This window comes from Micropterus dolomieu, linkage group LG23 (assembly GCF_021292245.1).
Source record: "Micropterus dolomieu isolate WLL.071019.BEF.003 ecotype Adirondacks linkage group LG23, ASM2129224v1, whole genome shotgun sequence".
In the NCBI taxonomy this organism is placed as follows: domain Eukaryota; kingdom Metazoa; phylum Chordata; class Actinopteri; order Centrarchiformes; family Centrarchidae; genus Micropterus; species Micropterus dolomieu.
This window is the reverse complement of record NC_060172.1, coordinates 10149343-10167002: the sequence shown is the minus strand read 5'-3', so window position 1 is coordinate 10167002 and position 17660 is coordinate 10149343. Positions and strand designations below refer to the sequence as shown.

Below are 17660 nucleotides of genomic sequence, written 5' to 3'. Positions count from 1 at the left end.
GGGGGGGGGGGGGGGGGGGGGGGGGGGGGGGGGGGCTAACAAATGACAGTTGGTTGACTACTTATTAGTCTAGAAGGTTATTAGACAAGATTAAATAGTCTCATGACAGGTTTTATAAAAAACACAAAAGTTTGACATTTTTGGAAATTCGCTTTCTGGAGGAGAAGATTGATACTACCGTCATGTCTCAATGCACTTCTGTCTGTTTGTCGGCTTTGGTAAAGTAAGATGCCCTTACCAACACCTCTAAAGCTCACTGATTAACACATTATATCTTATTTGTTAAGTACATACAAAACCTGAAGTGTAAAAACATCAATGTGACATTTTACGGAGGATGTTGCGTCTACGAATTTATATTTTTACATAGATTTAACAAATGAGACATAACATGTTAAATTAGGCGCCACAGAGGTGTTTGTAGGCGGACTTTGTGGCCCAAAGTATTTATTTGGCTAAAAATATAATGGTAATCAAACTTTTCCTTTAAATGCAGCACATTCATGTTGTCATACGTGTTAAAAGGTAAAAATAATTGTAACAAGACTGAGAATAGAACAGAACTGAATAGTGATGGACCATGGCACAGTCCATCGCTGTTGGGCTTTGCACCCACAAACTAGCTGTGCTTCAGTGTGCAGACTAGCTACTGTTAGCATAGCACGTGTTAGCCACAGTAGCTAGAGGCAGACGAAAGAGCAGCCGGTCTTCCTGTGACTGCTGTTTGACAAGTAGAAAGGCGCTACCTAGTGGTATCAAAAGTAAATCAGTCTTTGTGCTAAACTAAGCTGGCTGGCTGGCTGCTGGCTGTCAGACATGAGAGTGGTATCAATCATCTCATCTGATTCTCTGCCTCTTATAAATAAGCTCTTTACCTAAAATGTCAAACTATATCTTTAAGGGATAACATAAAAAAAACAAGATTAATTTTTTTAACAGATGCCCAGAACTTAAAATCAATTATGGAATGACTAATTTCATTCAAATAAAATGTTAAAACGTCCCAGTCATTTAGCAATCTTAAACTAGTTTCCACACAAACAATTTCAGTGCCAATTTTCCATCAATGTTGACAAACACAGGAGCTAAAATGTGTAGAAATCTTGAACGAAACGGAGGTTGTGACAGGAGAAATGATTGACACGTGTCTGGAAGAGGTGGTGGTTTGGCAGTGGAGCTGCATGATGTGGATGATTTGTAGGTAAACTGATTATTAACAAACAAATGAGAGTTGATAGTTTGGTGCCCTTATTTGTTGTATAATCCCACAGGGACAGCATTAGACTGGTTATGGGGATCCAGTTCTGACAGTAGCAGAGATTGCTGAGACTCCAGCTCCAGATGACGCAAGTAAAGAGGAAGTGTTGCTGGGGGAGGGAATAATAAAGTTAAGCAATATAAAAATACAATACCACAAAAAATGAAACAGTACACCGTTTTCTTTTTACAAGTCTTCGTTATTGCAGACGTAGTCCACTAGGTCTGTGACTCCTAATAGGTCGTCTTCGTCATCCTCCTGCGCCGCCATCTCCTGGCCAACCAGACCGTTTGGGGCTATGGCGGCAGCTGGCGTGGCACTGATGTTTTTGGGTGGCTCCAGATTTGCGATGAGGCCTGGAGCGGCGGCAGCAGGCCGGCTGATGAGGCCCTCGAGGCTCTTTATCGGGCTCTGTCCGTTGGTGGGTGGCAGCTCCACCGGATTACAGTCCGCAGGGTTTGTTCCTTTTGACTCCTCGTCCGCTTTCTTCTCCTTCAGTTTCTCCTCCTCTTCCTCTTCGTCGTCGTCCGAGTCGATGCGGTTCACTCGTTTACGGATGGGCCGATCCTCCTCCGATGAGTCGTCCGAGTCGTCGTCCGAGTCGTCGTCTTCAGAGGCTCTCCTGCGTTTTAGCGCAAGCCGCCTGCGCCGCTGCCGGGAATCTTCCTCTGAGGAGTCGGCTCTCCTCTTTACCCTCCGATCCCTCGAATCCTCCTCAGAGTCTCTGGAGAAACTCGCTGGGGAAAAAAAACAAGAGGCACTTTTAGCTGCATGTAGTTCAGCAATAAATACCCTGATATACTAAACAACCGTTTACATTTACTCATTAGGCAGGCGCTTTTATTTATGGGAACACTGTGTTTATGCTAATAAACCATTAGCACAGCAACAGCAGGTGCCAGTGATGACAGAAAGATGACTTCTATCCATATTGTAATATTGTATATGCTGACATTGACTCTTGTTCATATATTTTTGTTAAACAGCTGACTGAATCTGAGTCGATGTCATTCTGATCAAATGAAACCTATTAAACCCAAACAAAGAAAAAACACCTGCAGCATTTCGTTCATCTTTGCTGACTGTGATTCACCTCCTCCCTGCATGTGGTGGTCATTTATTATGACAAACAGGAAAGATACATATCGTTTGTGAGAACTCATCGCAGCCTTTTGAGATTTATACTAGTTTAATGTGCAACTATATCTGTATCTAGGCTTTATTTTCTGACCAAAATATACAATGGCACCATCAACATAGCACAACTGCTGCTGAATGTCATAAAATTACATATAAACAGGGTTATTTGGAGTTTCAAGAGGAGCTCTAGTGCAGTTTTACATCTGAGCTGTGGAGATGCTGCTGCTGAAAGTGCATCTGTTCGCCACTTTCTCTCCCGCTGCTGTTAAATGTATAAAGTTGGGTTTCACTAAAAGGCTCTGAATATTTTTAAAAATTATTCTGAACCATCTCTTTGAGGAACAGTACAGACAACTCTGTTAAACATAACCAAGTCAGCATACACAGCGAAGACAGTGTCTCACACATCTTTTCTGTTTTATTAAATCACACACTTTTTGTGACGACATCGCCATTAGATTAATCCTGCAGCCTTAATCTCAGGTACAAATTCCTGACCGGATTCTAATATACTCTAATTTTGTTAAATATTTGGACGACAAGTGTATTATTATTATTAGCAGCATTGTGGTACCAAATCAAAAAAGGTCAAAATCCTGGGTCATAGCCAGTTCTTCAAATGTACTGTGTTTCTGACTGACCCTCACTGTCAGAGCTGTCCTGGCGACGTCTGGGTTTCATTTTGGCCCGGTTGGTTTCTGCCTGAGAGCCTTCGGACTCGGATGTCTCGCAGTAGTTCACCTGCTTCTTCTGACTCCGTCGAGACCGCCGTCGACTCATGTCTAGATCACTGTCACTGAACTCACTGGACCCTTCAGTCACTAGGCACACACGCACAAAATAATAAGGCATTACAAATGTGAGGATATTCCACCTTATCAAGGCCAACTTAAAAAGAGTTTAAGGCACAGACCACATGACCATACAATGAAACAGGTCCTGACCAGAGGAGTGGTTAGACTTTCAGGTTATCAGTTATTTTGTAATTATTATTACCCATAATTTTACTCATATACTAACTACTACTACTAATCTATATACCTATTTCATCTTCATCTTCGTCGTCTGTCTCCTCTTCTTCATCATCTGAGTACCCTCTCGGTCTCCGCCGCTTTCTGGAACTTCGTCGCCGCTTCGGTGGCTTCTTGGTCCGCGAATAAGTACGATGCTTACCGCTGCTGTTGCTGCCGAAGTCGCTGTTGTTTGAGTCCGCCTCCGTTTCACCCTCCGTGTCATTTTCAGACACTACAAACTCTTCTTCTGAGCTGCATCCAGCCACGGAAGAATTAACAAAGTCATAAATGTAAGGGTACATCTTTCACAGAATTCAGCATTGAGCTACAAGCTAGCAGGTGTGAGATTACTTAATTATGCCTAAATGTCACTCTCTGCTGTCAAATGTGGTTTAGTCTTTCTATTCCTACCTTTCAGTGAGGCGAAACTCTTCCTCACTTTCCTCCTCGTCCACGGTGCTGTCGCTGTCCAGGTCGTTGAGTCGCCGGCGTTTTTTCCTGCGCTGACCGGCGGTGGAACGTGGCGGGCGGCCGTTCTCCTTGCCCTCCTCTCCTTGGAGGATGGCGGATATATCTTTTCCTCTGTGGCCTGTGATGTTGGCCATGTCTTTACCCCGACCGGCTCCTGTGAAAAACACCACTCATGATCTTCTCAGCTCTTAAAAAAAGGCATTTTGGGAAATAAACTTATTGCTTTTTGGCCAAGAGTTAGATGAAAACTTTCATGTCTGTACTCAAAATATGGAGCTAGAGCAAGCAGCCGATTAGCTTAGCTTAGCATAAAGACTGTAAATAAAGGTAAACAGTGCGGCTCTGTCAAAAAGTAAAACCTCTAAATCTCATTAATTAACAAATTATATCTCGTTTTTTTAATCCGTACAAAAAACTAGCATGCTAGACTATTTCTTATTGTTGTTTATATGAATTAGTGAGCTTCAGAAATGTTGGTGCTGAGTTTATACTACTTAAATAATTAAAAAATAATTTCCAAAATGACAAATAACTCATATCCTCCTACCTCCGCCCTCAGCTTCTTTGATGTCTTCCTCAATCGCCTCCTCGATCGCCTCATCGAATTCATCAAATCTGTAAAATGAACATCGACATAGACAAGAGTTCCATTTTATGGGATGTAGATCAGGTCGCGCTTCATCAGTACATCGGCTTTTTCCTGCAGCTGCCTTTCTCAAATTCTGTGCTGCCTGTACAAAAAGCCGACCACATGCAGCTCTGCCGTCAGTAACTGCTCCAGAATGGCGCTAGGAGAAAAGAAAATGATAGGCTAGCTAATTAGCATTGGCTGCTAACAAAGATGCATTAAATTTATCAGGTGTATAAATATCTAATACTACATTACATTGCGTTTTATTACCACATTGTTATTAGTGTGTTTATATTATATGCTTAATTGGCATTACTTTTCCTCAAGTATGTTGTTCTGTTCCATATACACACATACACACACACAGTACATATACTATATACTGCACGTATACTATATATTTTGACATTATGCATACCTATGTACTAATATTATATATAGTAAAGTCATGGCTTTGGACCAATTTTACATAATGCACATTATATAGCTTTTTAATGTAATCTCTCTAATTTACCTAAATTAATAACTTTTATTTAGATTTATTTGATTCAAATAGTATCTGTTTTCTAACCTCTTTGTCCCTGTGCTGCTGTAACATTTCCCAGGGGTTCAATAAAGTGTTTTATTTTATAGAGTATACCTTTCTGAATGTTTTTTTGTAGTCTTAAACTTGCATCAAATCATCTTAACAACCGCAAGAACCACTGAATGTGAAAAGCTACATACAAACGCTCCCCAAAGTAGAGCAATTTATTCATGAAAGTACGTCTCAGACCTGTAGCTGATGGATTTCTTCGCCCTCGTAGACCTTCGACCACAGCTCTTACTCCGCTTTGGTTCTTTCTTCTCTTTGATTATGATCTCTGGCTTTTCCTCCTCTACCTCCACCTGTAAGGAGCGACAGTGTAAGTTACAAACAAAAGCAGGTGAATATTTATCCGGTAAATATATGGAACCACACTCTGTACTTACTGAAGGCGTGATGATGTTTTCAACACTGATTCCAACATAAATGAGACGCTCTTTCCTGGAGGAGATGACACACATTAGGAAAGCCCAACATCACATAACTCTAGTGAACACGACTTCTCTGAATGCACGCTTCACCTCAAAGTAAATTAAGTGTTATATAAATCACACCAACCCAAACCAAAATATTCTTCACTATTTGTTGCTGAAACAATAAGTGACAGACATGTTCAAATGTTGTCAGCACCGTAAAGCTTTTACTGTGAAGGAGCTGATATTTCACAGTAAAAGCTGAGATTAGAGTTCGTCTGAATCTGGGGGGAGTCGACCGAATTATCAAACCATTACAATATAAAGAAATATTGACTTGATTAGGTACAGTAGGTAAACACAGTGGGTGTCAAATCCCTAAAAGGCACCAAACGTCTCACCTTCTCTCAGCCCGTTCCTTCTTTTTCAAAGCAGCGTCGAGATTTTGGAGCTGCTCTTCTAACTTGTCACAAAGAAGCTTCTACAGAGGGGATAAACGTAAAGTTAAACCTATTATGGGTCTTCAAAGGTTTTGCTTTAATCTGCAGTGCTGACAGTACATACATGCTGACAGGGTGGACAGAACCATTCTCCGTCGGGGATGATCATGAGCGGAGGCCTCAGGCAGGCTGTGTGGTACCCGTTGTCACACGAATCGCACAGCAAAATCTGGAAAGGAGATGATTCAAGATGTTAACTCGATAATCGATTCAGCGTTTACATCACTTTTCTCCTTGGCTCCATCTTCACAGATATGTGGATTTGTTGCTTTTCTCTGTCTGATTTGATTGTAAAATGAATATTATGGGATTTGGACAGTTGGTTGAACAAAAACATTTGAAGAAGTCACCTTGAGCTCTGGGAAACTTTACTTTGCAGGTTATACAGTAACTTATCTTAGTTTTGTCTTCCGTCTCGTCCACTTCCCTTTCATCTTCCTGTAATTCACCTACTTAACTGCTAATTAATTCTAATAATAAATAATCTTTATTCTAAGTGTTTAAAATACGTTGCTACAGTTATTAGATCCTGTGAGTACCCACCAGCTCCGGGTGATTTGGAAGACCACAATGTTTGCAGGGGTCGTCGTTCGGAGGTAGGTCGTCGTCTGAGGATGTCGAGGAGTCCGAGCTTCGTCTTTCTCGGTTACGATTCCGCCTCTTTCTGCTCCGCTCGACCTTGTAGTCTTCGTCGCTATCGTCCTCTTCCTCGGTCTCCTCCTCCTCGCTGGACTCCTCGTCGCTGTTCTCGTCATCTTCATCTTCGGAGCCTTTCTTTTTGCGACGCGTTCGTGTGTTGGACCAACGATTCCTCCGTCTCTTTCTCCCCTAAAACAAGCACAACATGTTGACCTTCGACAGAGCAGACTAGTCAAAGGACAGCTCAGAAAATCCTGCATCCTGACATTATTGTTGTTGTAACCTTCCAGTGCGCCCACTAGTTTCAGACCTACAAACTAAGATGTGTAAGTTACGGCTGTCGCTATTTATTCAAAATTTTATCTGAACATGGGAAAATCAATTATATTTGAAATGTGCAGTCTATAAACGCAGCGGACCGTTTGAAGTAGTTTGACTCGTGGTCCAGCAGAGGGCAGTGTTGGAATGTAGATTTACTCATTACTTTTAAGGCTATTCATGGCCTGGCTCCTGATTATATTTTAGATATTTTAACTCCTTATGAGCCTTCTCATGGTCAAAGATCTTCTGGCAAGGGCCTCTTGTCTACTCCTGGATCCAGACTAAGAACGAAAGGTGACCGAACATTTGCTGTCAGGGCCCCGAGGCTCTGGAACGACTTGCCTGAGGAAATTAGGCTGGCAGGGTCAGCCTCTTCTTTTAAAAACTTACTTTTACCAGAAAGCATATCCAGATTTTATCTGAGCTGCCAGTCGTTTTACTATTGTTGCCCTACCGTTTTTATCACTTTGTTTCCTTGTCTTATCTTTCCCATGTCCTACTGAACATATTTGCTATACTCTATTGTGTTCTTTCATTCTGTATCTTATCTCTCCCTGTATCTTATTACTACCCACGTGGTTATTTTTTGTATTTTGTGTGTTTTGTTGTTTCTTTGATAAGTGCTATATAAATAAAGCTTATTATTATTATAAACATGCAAAGTATTTTATAACTGCTGTAACAGTAAAATCCTGCTTTTATATGAATGCATGAGTCATAATAATCAAGTGACATGATGATACTATATATATATATATAAATATTTAATTAAAGTAAGTTGTTTTGTTTTTTTTACTCCCACCTCTGAAAGAGGGTGCTTGGATTCGTTTAATCTTGCCCTTTTAAAACGTGTAAACAGATGGTTGGGGTTTTTTTTGTTTTGTTTAAAACATGCATACCTTCTCTTATTAAACATTTACTGCTACCTTCATAAATAATGCTTTGAGAAAGATTTAAATAGTGCAACCCAGAGAGCAATCTTACCTTTGGTTTGGGCTGCCCCTCCTGATCAGCCTTTTTCTCTCTTGGTTTCTTCTGAACAGCCTTCACCACCTCTTCCTCCTCCTCCTCCTCCTCTTCGTCCTCCTTGTCTTTTTCTTTCTCACCCTTATCTTCCTCGCGCTTCCCGGCCGGTGGAACAGCCTGCGATTTCTCCAGCTTCCTGTCATGGATCTCCACCACCTTTGGCGTCGGTCTGGAGATCCTCGGCGATCTTCGAAGACACCTCCCCGTGTTTGTATCAGACTCTGAATCCCCGTGTTTCTCCTCTCTCTGAAGTTCAGCTTTCCTTCGGTGGGCTGGGCGCTTGATTTTCCGTCGGGTGCCCAAATCCTTAGCATCTGACGGAGCTTCCCCACCATTTGCCACCTCTTTCTTTGTTGCAGACTCCTCTTCTTCACTTTGGTTTTTATTTTCCTCTACAGTGGGCTTTTCAGTGCCAGGTTCTTTCGAGTCACCCGCTTTCTCCGTTTCAGTTGAGGATTTGCTGTCGGGTTCTTTGCTCTCATTTTCCTCCATTTTGGTTGAGGTTTCACTCTCTTTACCTTTGTGCTTCTCCTCCTTTTCCTCTTGCGTTTGAGAGAGTTTATCTGTCGTGGAATCCACTTTACTTTCTTGGAGTTTCTCACTGTCTTTTTTAAGATTTTCATTATCTGTGTCCTTCACATTTTCCTTGTCGGCATCTTTTTTACTTTCAGATGATGGATGCTCTGCCACAATTTTTATAGGCTGTTCTTCAGACGCCTTTTTCTGTTCTGGCTTTTCAGGTGTCTTATCAGTTTCTTCAGGGACGTTTGTCTTCTGAACAACGTTGGATGGCTTATCTTTCCCTTCAGATGCTTCCTTTGCCTTCTTGTGGGCAACTGGGTTCATCTCAGTTTTGTCATCCTCTTGTGGCTTTGTCAGATTGTGTTTAACGGCCACTGCTTCTACCTCCACAGGCCCGGACGAAGATTCGCTTATCTTGCCAACATCAGGTATCGTTTTGTCACAGTTGACAGTTTTCTTTATATCTTCAGGCTTTTCAGTCTTCTCCATCTTTTCAGCGTTCGTCTCGGCTGCTCTAGCTTTCTCTGAAGTCATCTCTTTACATGATTCTGATTTGTCCAGATTTTTAACAGAAGACTCTGAACTGTCGTTGGATGTTTCTTCTGATTTCTCACTGATTAATAGTTTATCTGCCTTTTTAATGACCTTAGAACTTTCTGAGGCCACTTGGGTCTCCGTATAATCACTGCCTTTTAGTATTTCTGTCTTTTTAATGACAGACGGTGACGTGGCGTTTTCAGACTCAGATTTCTTTGCAGGATCTTTGTCTACACACTGTGTCTCCGTTGTTTTGACAACTCCCAGCTTCTCTTTCAGTGCTGAGTTATCCGATTTCTCTTCTTTAGTCTCAGGCGTCGTTTTTTCTTTAGCATTCATATCTGTTAGATTTTCTGTCATCTCTGACGTCTTGGTTTCTTCAGTCTGATTTGACTCTGCAGAGGCTGGCTTTTTCTTCAAATCTTCTGATTCAACTTCTTTGGATTTCACTTTATCGGACTCACCTGTTGTTAACGTTTTATCGGTTTCATTTAATGTGGTCGTCTTGTCTACGGCACCAGACTCCTCTGTATCTGCTGGTTTGGATTCTTTTATTTTTTGATTTTCCTCATGATTAGACGACCTCTCAAGTACATTATTAACGTCTTTCGGCAAAAGTGGCGGTTCTGTTGGTGGCGGGGGAGACTTGTGCGTTTCTTCCTTTTCTTTTGATGCAGTGCTTTCCTTTTCTACCTGCATATCTACATTTTTCTTGTCCAAGTCTGCTTGGTGTGATTTGACTCCCCCTGTGACCTTCTCTACACGACAAGCTTCATCCTTTTCATCTTTCAAACCATCCTCATCTGCGGATGGCGAGTCCTTCTCTCTGGCTTCTAAGGATTTACCTGCAGCTGGTTCAGTCGTCTGCTCTTTGTCGGTGGCAGCGTCTTTTAGCGACTCACGCAAATGACTCTGCAGCCCTTTCTCTGATGCCGGCTGAACTTCGCCATTAACATGATCATTTACACTCTGCGCCTTCTTTGTCTGTTCGGGAGTTGAGTCAACTTTAAGAGTTTCCTTGACCTGAGAAGCAGACAGGTTTTGCACTATAATGCCACTATTCTTTTCAAAGTCTTCACTAAACTTCATTCCTCTTTTTTTCAAAGGGATTTTGGCCTGTTGGTCGTTCTTCAGAGCTTGTTGAATCTCCTCTGCGCTGTTCTTCTTGGTCTCCTCGCCCTTTTCTGCCTTTACAGATTTACATGGCATCTCAGAGGCAGGTTCACTTGCTGCTGTGCTGGTTTTAGTGTCCGACACCTCCATCGGCTCTTCTTTGATGTTCTGGGCTTTTGCACTGATACTGAGATCCACAGCCGGCTTTTCTGAACAGAGTTCTGATTCAGTTTTGTCTTCAATGATGCCATTCAGCGATGATTTGGCCGCAGACGCTTCTGATTTCAAGCTGTCTTTCGGTGTTACTTTTTCATTATTCTCTGTCTTTGGTGAAACCGGACAGGCAGCCTTGTTGGAGTCTTTGTTGTCTTCATCTGATGTGTCCTCAATCTTTTTAACGTCACCTGTGATGCAAATAAGTAAAAATATCAAATCACTGCTTGTAGATAATAGAAGACAAAGGGTGGGAATCAAGATTCTGATTTGGTTTCAACTTTTAGGGTCATATAACTGTGGGGGGGAAAAAAAGGTACCAAAAAAATTCACAAATACCTCCTTCTGCTTTCTCTTTATCCTCTTCACTGTCAGGTTTGGTTTCCTGTTCTTGCTCTTTTTTTAATAGCGCTGGGTCAATTTGTGTCTTCAGCAGTGCCACAACCTCAGCCAAGTCATTTCTGTCTCTATAGGGAGAAAAGAGTGGATGAATATAACCACTCCCTTTACAGAGCACATAACAGTACCTGCTTTTATAGAACGAATAAGCATTTCATTTCCAGTTTCACAGCTCCTAACGCATATTTGTTCGATTAAAAATCACTTACTTGACGATGCACTTCCACGATGACCCGTCCAAGTCGTCCTGTTCCTCCACATAAACGCGCACATTGTCGTCTTGATCCAGCTGAAACCAGTACATCTGACCGTCTTTGTCCCGGCCAATCGGCTGCAGCCGCATTTTATCTGCGTCCTCCTCATTGATAGCAGTCTTAAACTTCACGTTTTCATCAAACTGACACTCGCACAAATACTGCAGAAAGAAGACGGATGATTCATAGTTACTTTGCTGCAAAATGGTAACGGTGAGTCAAAAATTCATTCCAAGTGTGGAGTTAAAGAGGCGGTATTATGCTCATTTTCAGGCTCATAATCATTTTTAGGGCTTTTACCAGCACAGGTTTACACGGTTCAATTTTCAAAAAATATCATACTGCACATTGCTGCAGCTCCTCTTTTCACCCTGTGTTGAACGCTTCGTTTTAGCTAACATCTTGTCTCAAAATGATCTTTGTTGGGAGTTGCACATGCGCAGTTCCTAGTAAGCCAATCAGAAGCAGAGGAGGGCGGGTCAGTGAGAAGCCAGTAAACACCGCTTTGTCATCGTCCCGTCACCCTTTAAATCCCTGACTTTTTTCGCAACCAGAAGAGTCGCCCCCTGCTGGCCGTTCAATAGAATGCAGGTTTATGAGACTTCCGCGTTGGATTCACGTCTCAGACTGGAAGCTTCCCGCTTGGGGTTAACCCTTAAATTAGCTACAACTACAACCCTGGAACAGCCAAACAGTCTCCCCTCTGCTTCCAGGTTGTTATACACGCATTTGTTGACTTACTGTCATTCAATACCAGGGCTGAAACAATTCCTTAAAAGCACAGATTGTAATATAGTACTTAAATGCATTAACTGGGTTTAGTTTTGAGAAATAATATTATTATAAAGCAACAAAAAGCCAGCTTTTTATAAAAAGGAAACTAATTAGTTGTTCAATTTAAGAGGCCTGTCTAATTTTCTTTACGACTAAAACAATCGATAGCTGCAGCCCTATTTAATACTTAAAAATATCCATCAGGCATTACAGTGTTATTAAAAATAGAGCTAGACAAATAAATCAGCCATATTAGCGGATTGCCGATCGTATCATTGCATATGTCAGCTGACAAGAAACTGCAGAGAAGCCAAGCTAGGTTTGAGACAAGAGCGCTGACAAGATGATAAGATATGAGTGCTAACATGCCATGGCCTCAGTTTTCGTTCTATCGTGGGAATTTTTAGGGCACTATTTAGTGGATAAATTTCATACTCAAAATAAGTAGTGGAGAGATAGTTCACTAAACAGTAAATTGGGAGTGAACACCATCCTGAATGGAAATCAGCCATCACTAACACTATAAATTACACTTCACTAAAATCACACTGTGCTTTTCCTGCTCTGACAAGTGAAAATACCTTCAGCTACACCTGTGCTTCTTTCTTTAAACTTTGACTAAACCCTTTTCTTTGAAACCATTCTAAAAGCAAAATCAACAAAAAACAAACAAACAAAAACAGTGAGCTTACTTTAAGTATCCCCGTCTTGCACTCCGCCGACATCTCCTTGTATCCTTTTTGTTCGAGTTCCCATGCCCAGGTGGTGTTGAACTCTTGGCATACCTGCAAGGAAAATGAGAAATATTATCGGCAAATTAATGCATTTAATGTGAAATCCATTACTTATGATTTACTGTTAGACTCGCTCATACAGACGGACACATTTTTTCCCGTGAAAAGTCTATTCAAACCTGAATGTAAATGGCTATTTACCTAAAACAACAAGCTGAGATGATGTTGTGGTTCAAACACCATTTCAAATACCTCTCACCAACAATGTGTGGAAAGGGATGGAAAATACCATGAACTTCTGACCTCAAATAATAAGTTAAATCTCCCTGACAGCCTCGGCTAAAGCTGAACATTTTAGTTTTCAGCTGTTTCTTCTCTGCAGGCTGAGGAGAAATTAGGACCAATTTCGTAAATGCACCTTTAAGTGTTACAGTAATTATAAGCAGGGTTTTAATGGACAGTCTGAGAGCCTCATGATGGTCTAAATGTAATTGGAAATATTTCTCCACTGGTTGTGAAGCAGCACAAATCAATATTTTTAATATTAGTGGTCGACTGATACAGGTTTTTAATGGCCGATATTTAGAGAGTAGGGCAGCTGGTGGCAGACATATAATGCCGATATCAGAAAGTCGATTATTCCAATTACAAAATAATATACATGTCATGTTAGCCAGTAATGTGTTGTTGTAGAATAAATTTTTATTAATTAATGAAATAGGAAAGTACATTGTGTTATGCTGTATATTTCACATCATTCAGCTGCATTATTCTCCACAGTATAACTATAAATATTAAACGCTACCTAGTGATGGTGTTAGATTAGATTTGCTGTCATTTAGTATGATATATCGGCCTCGTGAGTGCAGCGGTACACTACCTACCCACCACTTATCAGCAGACAGACAAAGTTAGAGACTAGCTGGTAAACATTGTGGAGCATCTATTAGCTAAAAAAGCAGATATTTTTCTCAGGAATAAAGTAATTATGTGCACTGAATTACACACATGATGTTTGTCGATTTAAAAAGGTAATTTTGCAAGTCAAGAAAAGTCACGGTTTTATCGTAGCTTAGCATTACAGCGTTAACATGCTGATGATGTAAAAAAAAAAAACAACAACAAAAAAAAAAACCTATCAATACAGATATAACTTTGTTGTTTTTATTAATTAACTGTGTGTTAGTTTTGTTCTAAATGCTACCAAACAGAAGACTGTATCCATTTTCCAAAAACAAATATTGTTCTATTACATTTTATTACACGTGCATTATGTGAAAAAAAGAACAGCTTAATAAAGTTAATAAATTTACCTTTACTAGATATTTCTCCCATCTGTCTGCTGACACTGACTTGCCGATCTTCCTCAGCAACTTGACGTGAAGATCAACCAGCAGCTTTGGAACTGAGGAAACATTAGAAAGACGATGTGAAAAAAATAAAAGATTCACACGCCCAAAAAGATTCATTTTAAAGAAATCATGAAAGTGTTGCTTTCTTTGCAAGGAAATTCAAGTATCACAGGAGTCACAGAGTAACTTTAAAACACCCAATACAATATACATTAAGAGCAACTACTATAAACAAAATGAAGCATGAATAAGAACCAAAGTAAAGATATATATAGTATTTTAGTTTGTATATAAAGTATAGTAAAAAATAACTGTCAAAATAAAGTGGGCAGACAAACTTGCACTTCAGTGTATGGAGTCTGGTGGTAAATTAGTGTCCTGTGTCTGCAGACAACAGTTATTGAGCTGCTAGCAGCAAAAGTAATGTGTGGAAAGTGTGCAGAGGGCAGTTTGGTTTATGAGGATAGTGACGACGTGTAATTACACGGTTTCATTTATCAAGGCAGGTTGTGATGATGTTTTAGCTTTCACACTTCACACAAATGAAATGTATCCTTTATGTAGATTTACATGGCACTGATTTTAAAAACACTTTTAGAACTGATTTACTACTTTAATCTACTGAAATACACTTTGTTTTAAGGTAATATGCTTTCCAATAAATGTATTTTTGCAGGGCTCAAAAGGATACAGTGATTGTGTTTAAATTTTGATTCATTCATTCTGATCCACTCTCTGCTTTGTCCTCCTTTGATCAAGTTCAGCTGTTGTTATCAAAACTGCACATGTCCTGCAAGTGTTTCACAATAAATATCTTGTCAGGAAATTAAGAGAATCTGTCCAAAGAAACACCAGGGGGGCTTTTAATTTGAAACGGATACAGGAAGTTTGAGTTTCATTAACAGTGTAATGTTGTAACAAAAATCTAACAGGTCTAACGGGAAAAGATGAGGAAACAGGGAGGCTTAGTACTAAAATAAGAACAAAGATGCATTGGAAACATAGAGAATTAAAAATAAAAGGCCTGTCTCTCATATAAGCCTGCTTCAAAATAAAGGCCTTCTGCAGCTTAGGGCACTATTTGAGATTTACGGTAGTAACAAAAATGCAAACTATTCAAAAAAGATCTGACATTGTGCCCCATGATGGCTCGTCAATCCGCAACAGAAAGCAACATTTTTTATTCTAAAATACGTGCACCAGATCTACAGCAGTCCCTGCAAAAAGTCTAGTGCTTCTCCAAGATGGCCACTGAAAATAATGTCGGTGGAAGGTCGAGCTACACTACTAATTTAAACAAACAGTGTTAACAGGTTGGTGTTTAAAGGACATTAAGAGGGAGTTGATTTGAACGGAGCAGATGTCAACGCGAGGAGAAAAATATGAGTTAATCAGGAAGACTTCAAAGTCAAGTCAACCATAATAAGCAACTAAAACGGAAGTACAATGATTATGCCTTAACATGCACGTACATACAAGAAGATTGGTCATTACGGTAAAATGTATTTGTAAAAGTGTGGAAATAATACATATAGGCTTTAAAATAGTTAATCAATGCACAGTGAGTACAGCTGTATGCTATTCAATCGCAGGATCACGTTTTGAGCGTGAAAAAATGTTTTATTTTGAAAGCTTTCACCGGAAATTAATGTTGTTGTTGTTGTTACCGCCCACTTGACAAACTGTGCGAACCACTACATGGCAAAATATTTTAACTGTAAATAAAGTGCACATCGCATGCCCGTCACAGGCAACGACATCTTCACTGATACATTATCAAAATGCACGACGTATTGCATGAATTATCGCCATCTTCACTGGCCCGCAAGCACTACTATCACCACACATCTCTGCCTGTGTTGTGTTACGAGTATCGTTACAGCGGCAGATAAAGGCTGCTTGGAAAAAATTAAGCCCTATTCAAAAGCTAAAAAGTGAGAGAAAACACCGAGTAATTCGGCATGCTCGCCCGTTAATAATTATTTAAGTAAACATAGATACGTTTTCCACCTCGAACGGCAGCTCTGGGACGCGGTTAACTTGTATTGAAGTAAACAAGAAGGTTAGAAAACCACACAATAACACACGACTAGCTAACGCAGATGCTAGCCTGTTAGCACGGTTACCATTATCTTTAAAGCAATGGTGAAGTCTCTCCTCCTCCCGTTAGCAACTGGGGGTTTTTCTGCCCTACCTGAGGATGTGTCCTGCAGATATCTCTCCAGCTGGGGAAAGGTGAGCTCCGGCAAGTCCAGCAATGCTCCGTACCTCTCCAGGAAGGAGCAAATCACGGCGTAATTCGGACACAAACCGGGGGACGAACTCGCCGTTGCCGCCGAAGCAGCCATCTTTTCCACACCAGTGTCAAGTCAGCCGGAATAAGACAAAGCACTTCCGGTGTTAACAAAATAAAGCGTGGAACAAATTTTTTTAAATCTACAGTTTAAAGTCACAGGACTGCAAATAAAATTCAGGTATTTATTTATTTTCAAATTTTTTTGTTAATTTGTGTCAAGTCAGACAGAAAAAAAAAATATTTTGAATAAGAAATCTCAGACACAAATCAAATAATATAAGATTTTCATGTTGAAATTCATGTTGGCACAGCAGCACAGAGGAACGTAAAGAACAAGATACAATAAAAGTAGAATAATTAGCATTTCTTACATAGATGTATAAATAATATACACACTGTATAAAGACTATATACAATCAATATATAATAACAATGACATCTGACGCCAATATACAGAAAAAACATCTGGAAACAGATGAACTACTACTAGATAAAATGAGCTCAATCCTGAACAACTACAACATTAAAATGCTTCTTGCATGTTTATGCATCAGTAATAATAATCCAATTACCCATCCATCCTCAACCGCTTATCCTGCGTACAGGGTCGCGGGGTAATCCAATTATATAATATCTAATATTATAATACGTTTTTTTGCATATTAAATCATTTTACTTTTGATGCTTTCAAGTAAAGTTTCCTTAAGTAATAAAACTCACATTCCTTTACTTAAGGCTTTAAATTTTCTTTTTTGTTAATGATTAATTTATTTATCCTGTTTTTAAGTTCACTGCTGTTGTATATCAGTGCACCATTATACATATAAACATTGTAAAATAACTTGTATATTTCTCCCCAGCCCTGTTTTGATTTAAAAAGTCTAATACTGAAATAATAATGTAATATATATATAATAATTATTATTATTATTACATATAATTCCTTTAAATACTGACAATTTGCACATTTAACTTAATTACTGTTTTTACTTCTCTTTTCAAATCTGTATTTATAACAATTTGACCCATATATTCATCTCGTTTTGTTGCAATTTTATAGTGTTCTTAAAAAGACACAGACAATACTGAGTGTTCATGACCACTAGATTAGTGTTTGTTAAGGTTTGACCCAGTATATCGGTTATACATCAATGGATCACAAGCGACAGTAAGAGCTTTTTTGTGGATCAGGGACTTTGTCACATTTTCCCAGAAAATGTTTATCTTTATGGATCCTCGAGCTACGTGGAAAGAAGAACCTTTTGCCCTTCTTGCAACGCCAGCAGAGGTCAGTGTTGAGAGTACTTATTTTATTCACTTTAACAGGCATGAACCTAAAATACACTTTATTATTTTATTATTAACTGATTTTAGTGTGTTTCAGATGTGTTTACAGCCTTTAGTTCACCTCAAACTCTTTTAATTAATTTCTAGTTGCTAATATAATGAATTATTTATCTACCTATAC

At 39.7% G+C, this 17660-nt stretch overlaps 1 protein-coding gene across 2 annotated transcripts; it reads right to left on the bottom strand.

The window, feature by feature from the left end:
* Positions 1-30: 30 nt before the first annotated feature.
* rsf1b.1 (remodeling and spacing factor 1b, tandem duplicate 1) lies at positions 31-16244 on the bottom strand. Of its 2 annotated transcripts, none has more exons than XM_046040435.1 (16): positions 16091-16244; positions 13858-13949; positions 12503-12595; positions 10992-11197; positions 10723-10850; positions 7957-10574; positions 6556-6840; positions 6077-6181; positions 5914-5993; positions 5486-5540; positions 5289-5401; positions 4430-4497; positions 3823-4036; positions 3440-3663; positions 3040-3219; positions 31-1995 (listed from the first exon to the last, which is right to left on the bottom strand). In XM_046040435.1, the coding sequence occupies exons 1-16, from the start codon at positions 16242-16244 to the stop codon at positions 1445-1447; spliced, it is 5166 nt and encodes a 1721-aa protein (XP_045896391.1). In that variant the 3' UTR covers positions 31-1444. The 2 variants fall into 2 exon arrangements, with proteins under 2 accessions (XP_045896391.1, XP_045896392.1); XM_046040436.1 differs by having other exon boundaries at positions 3046-3219.
* Between the last annotated feature and the right edge of the window lie 1416 nt (positions 16245-17660).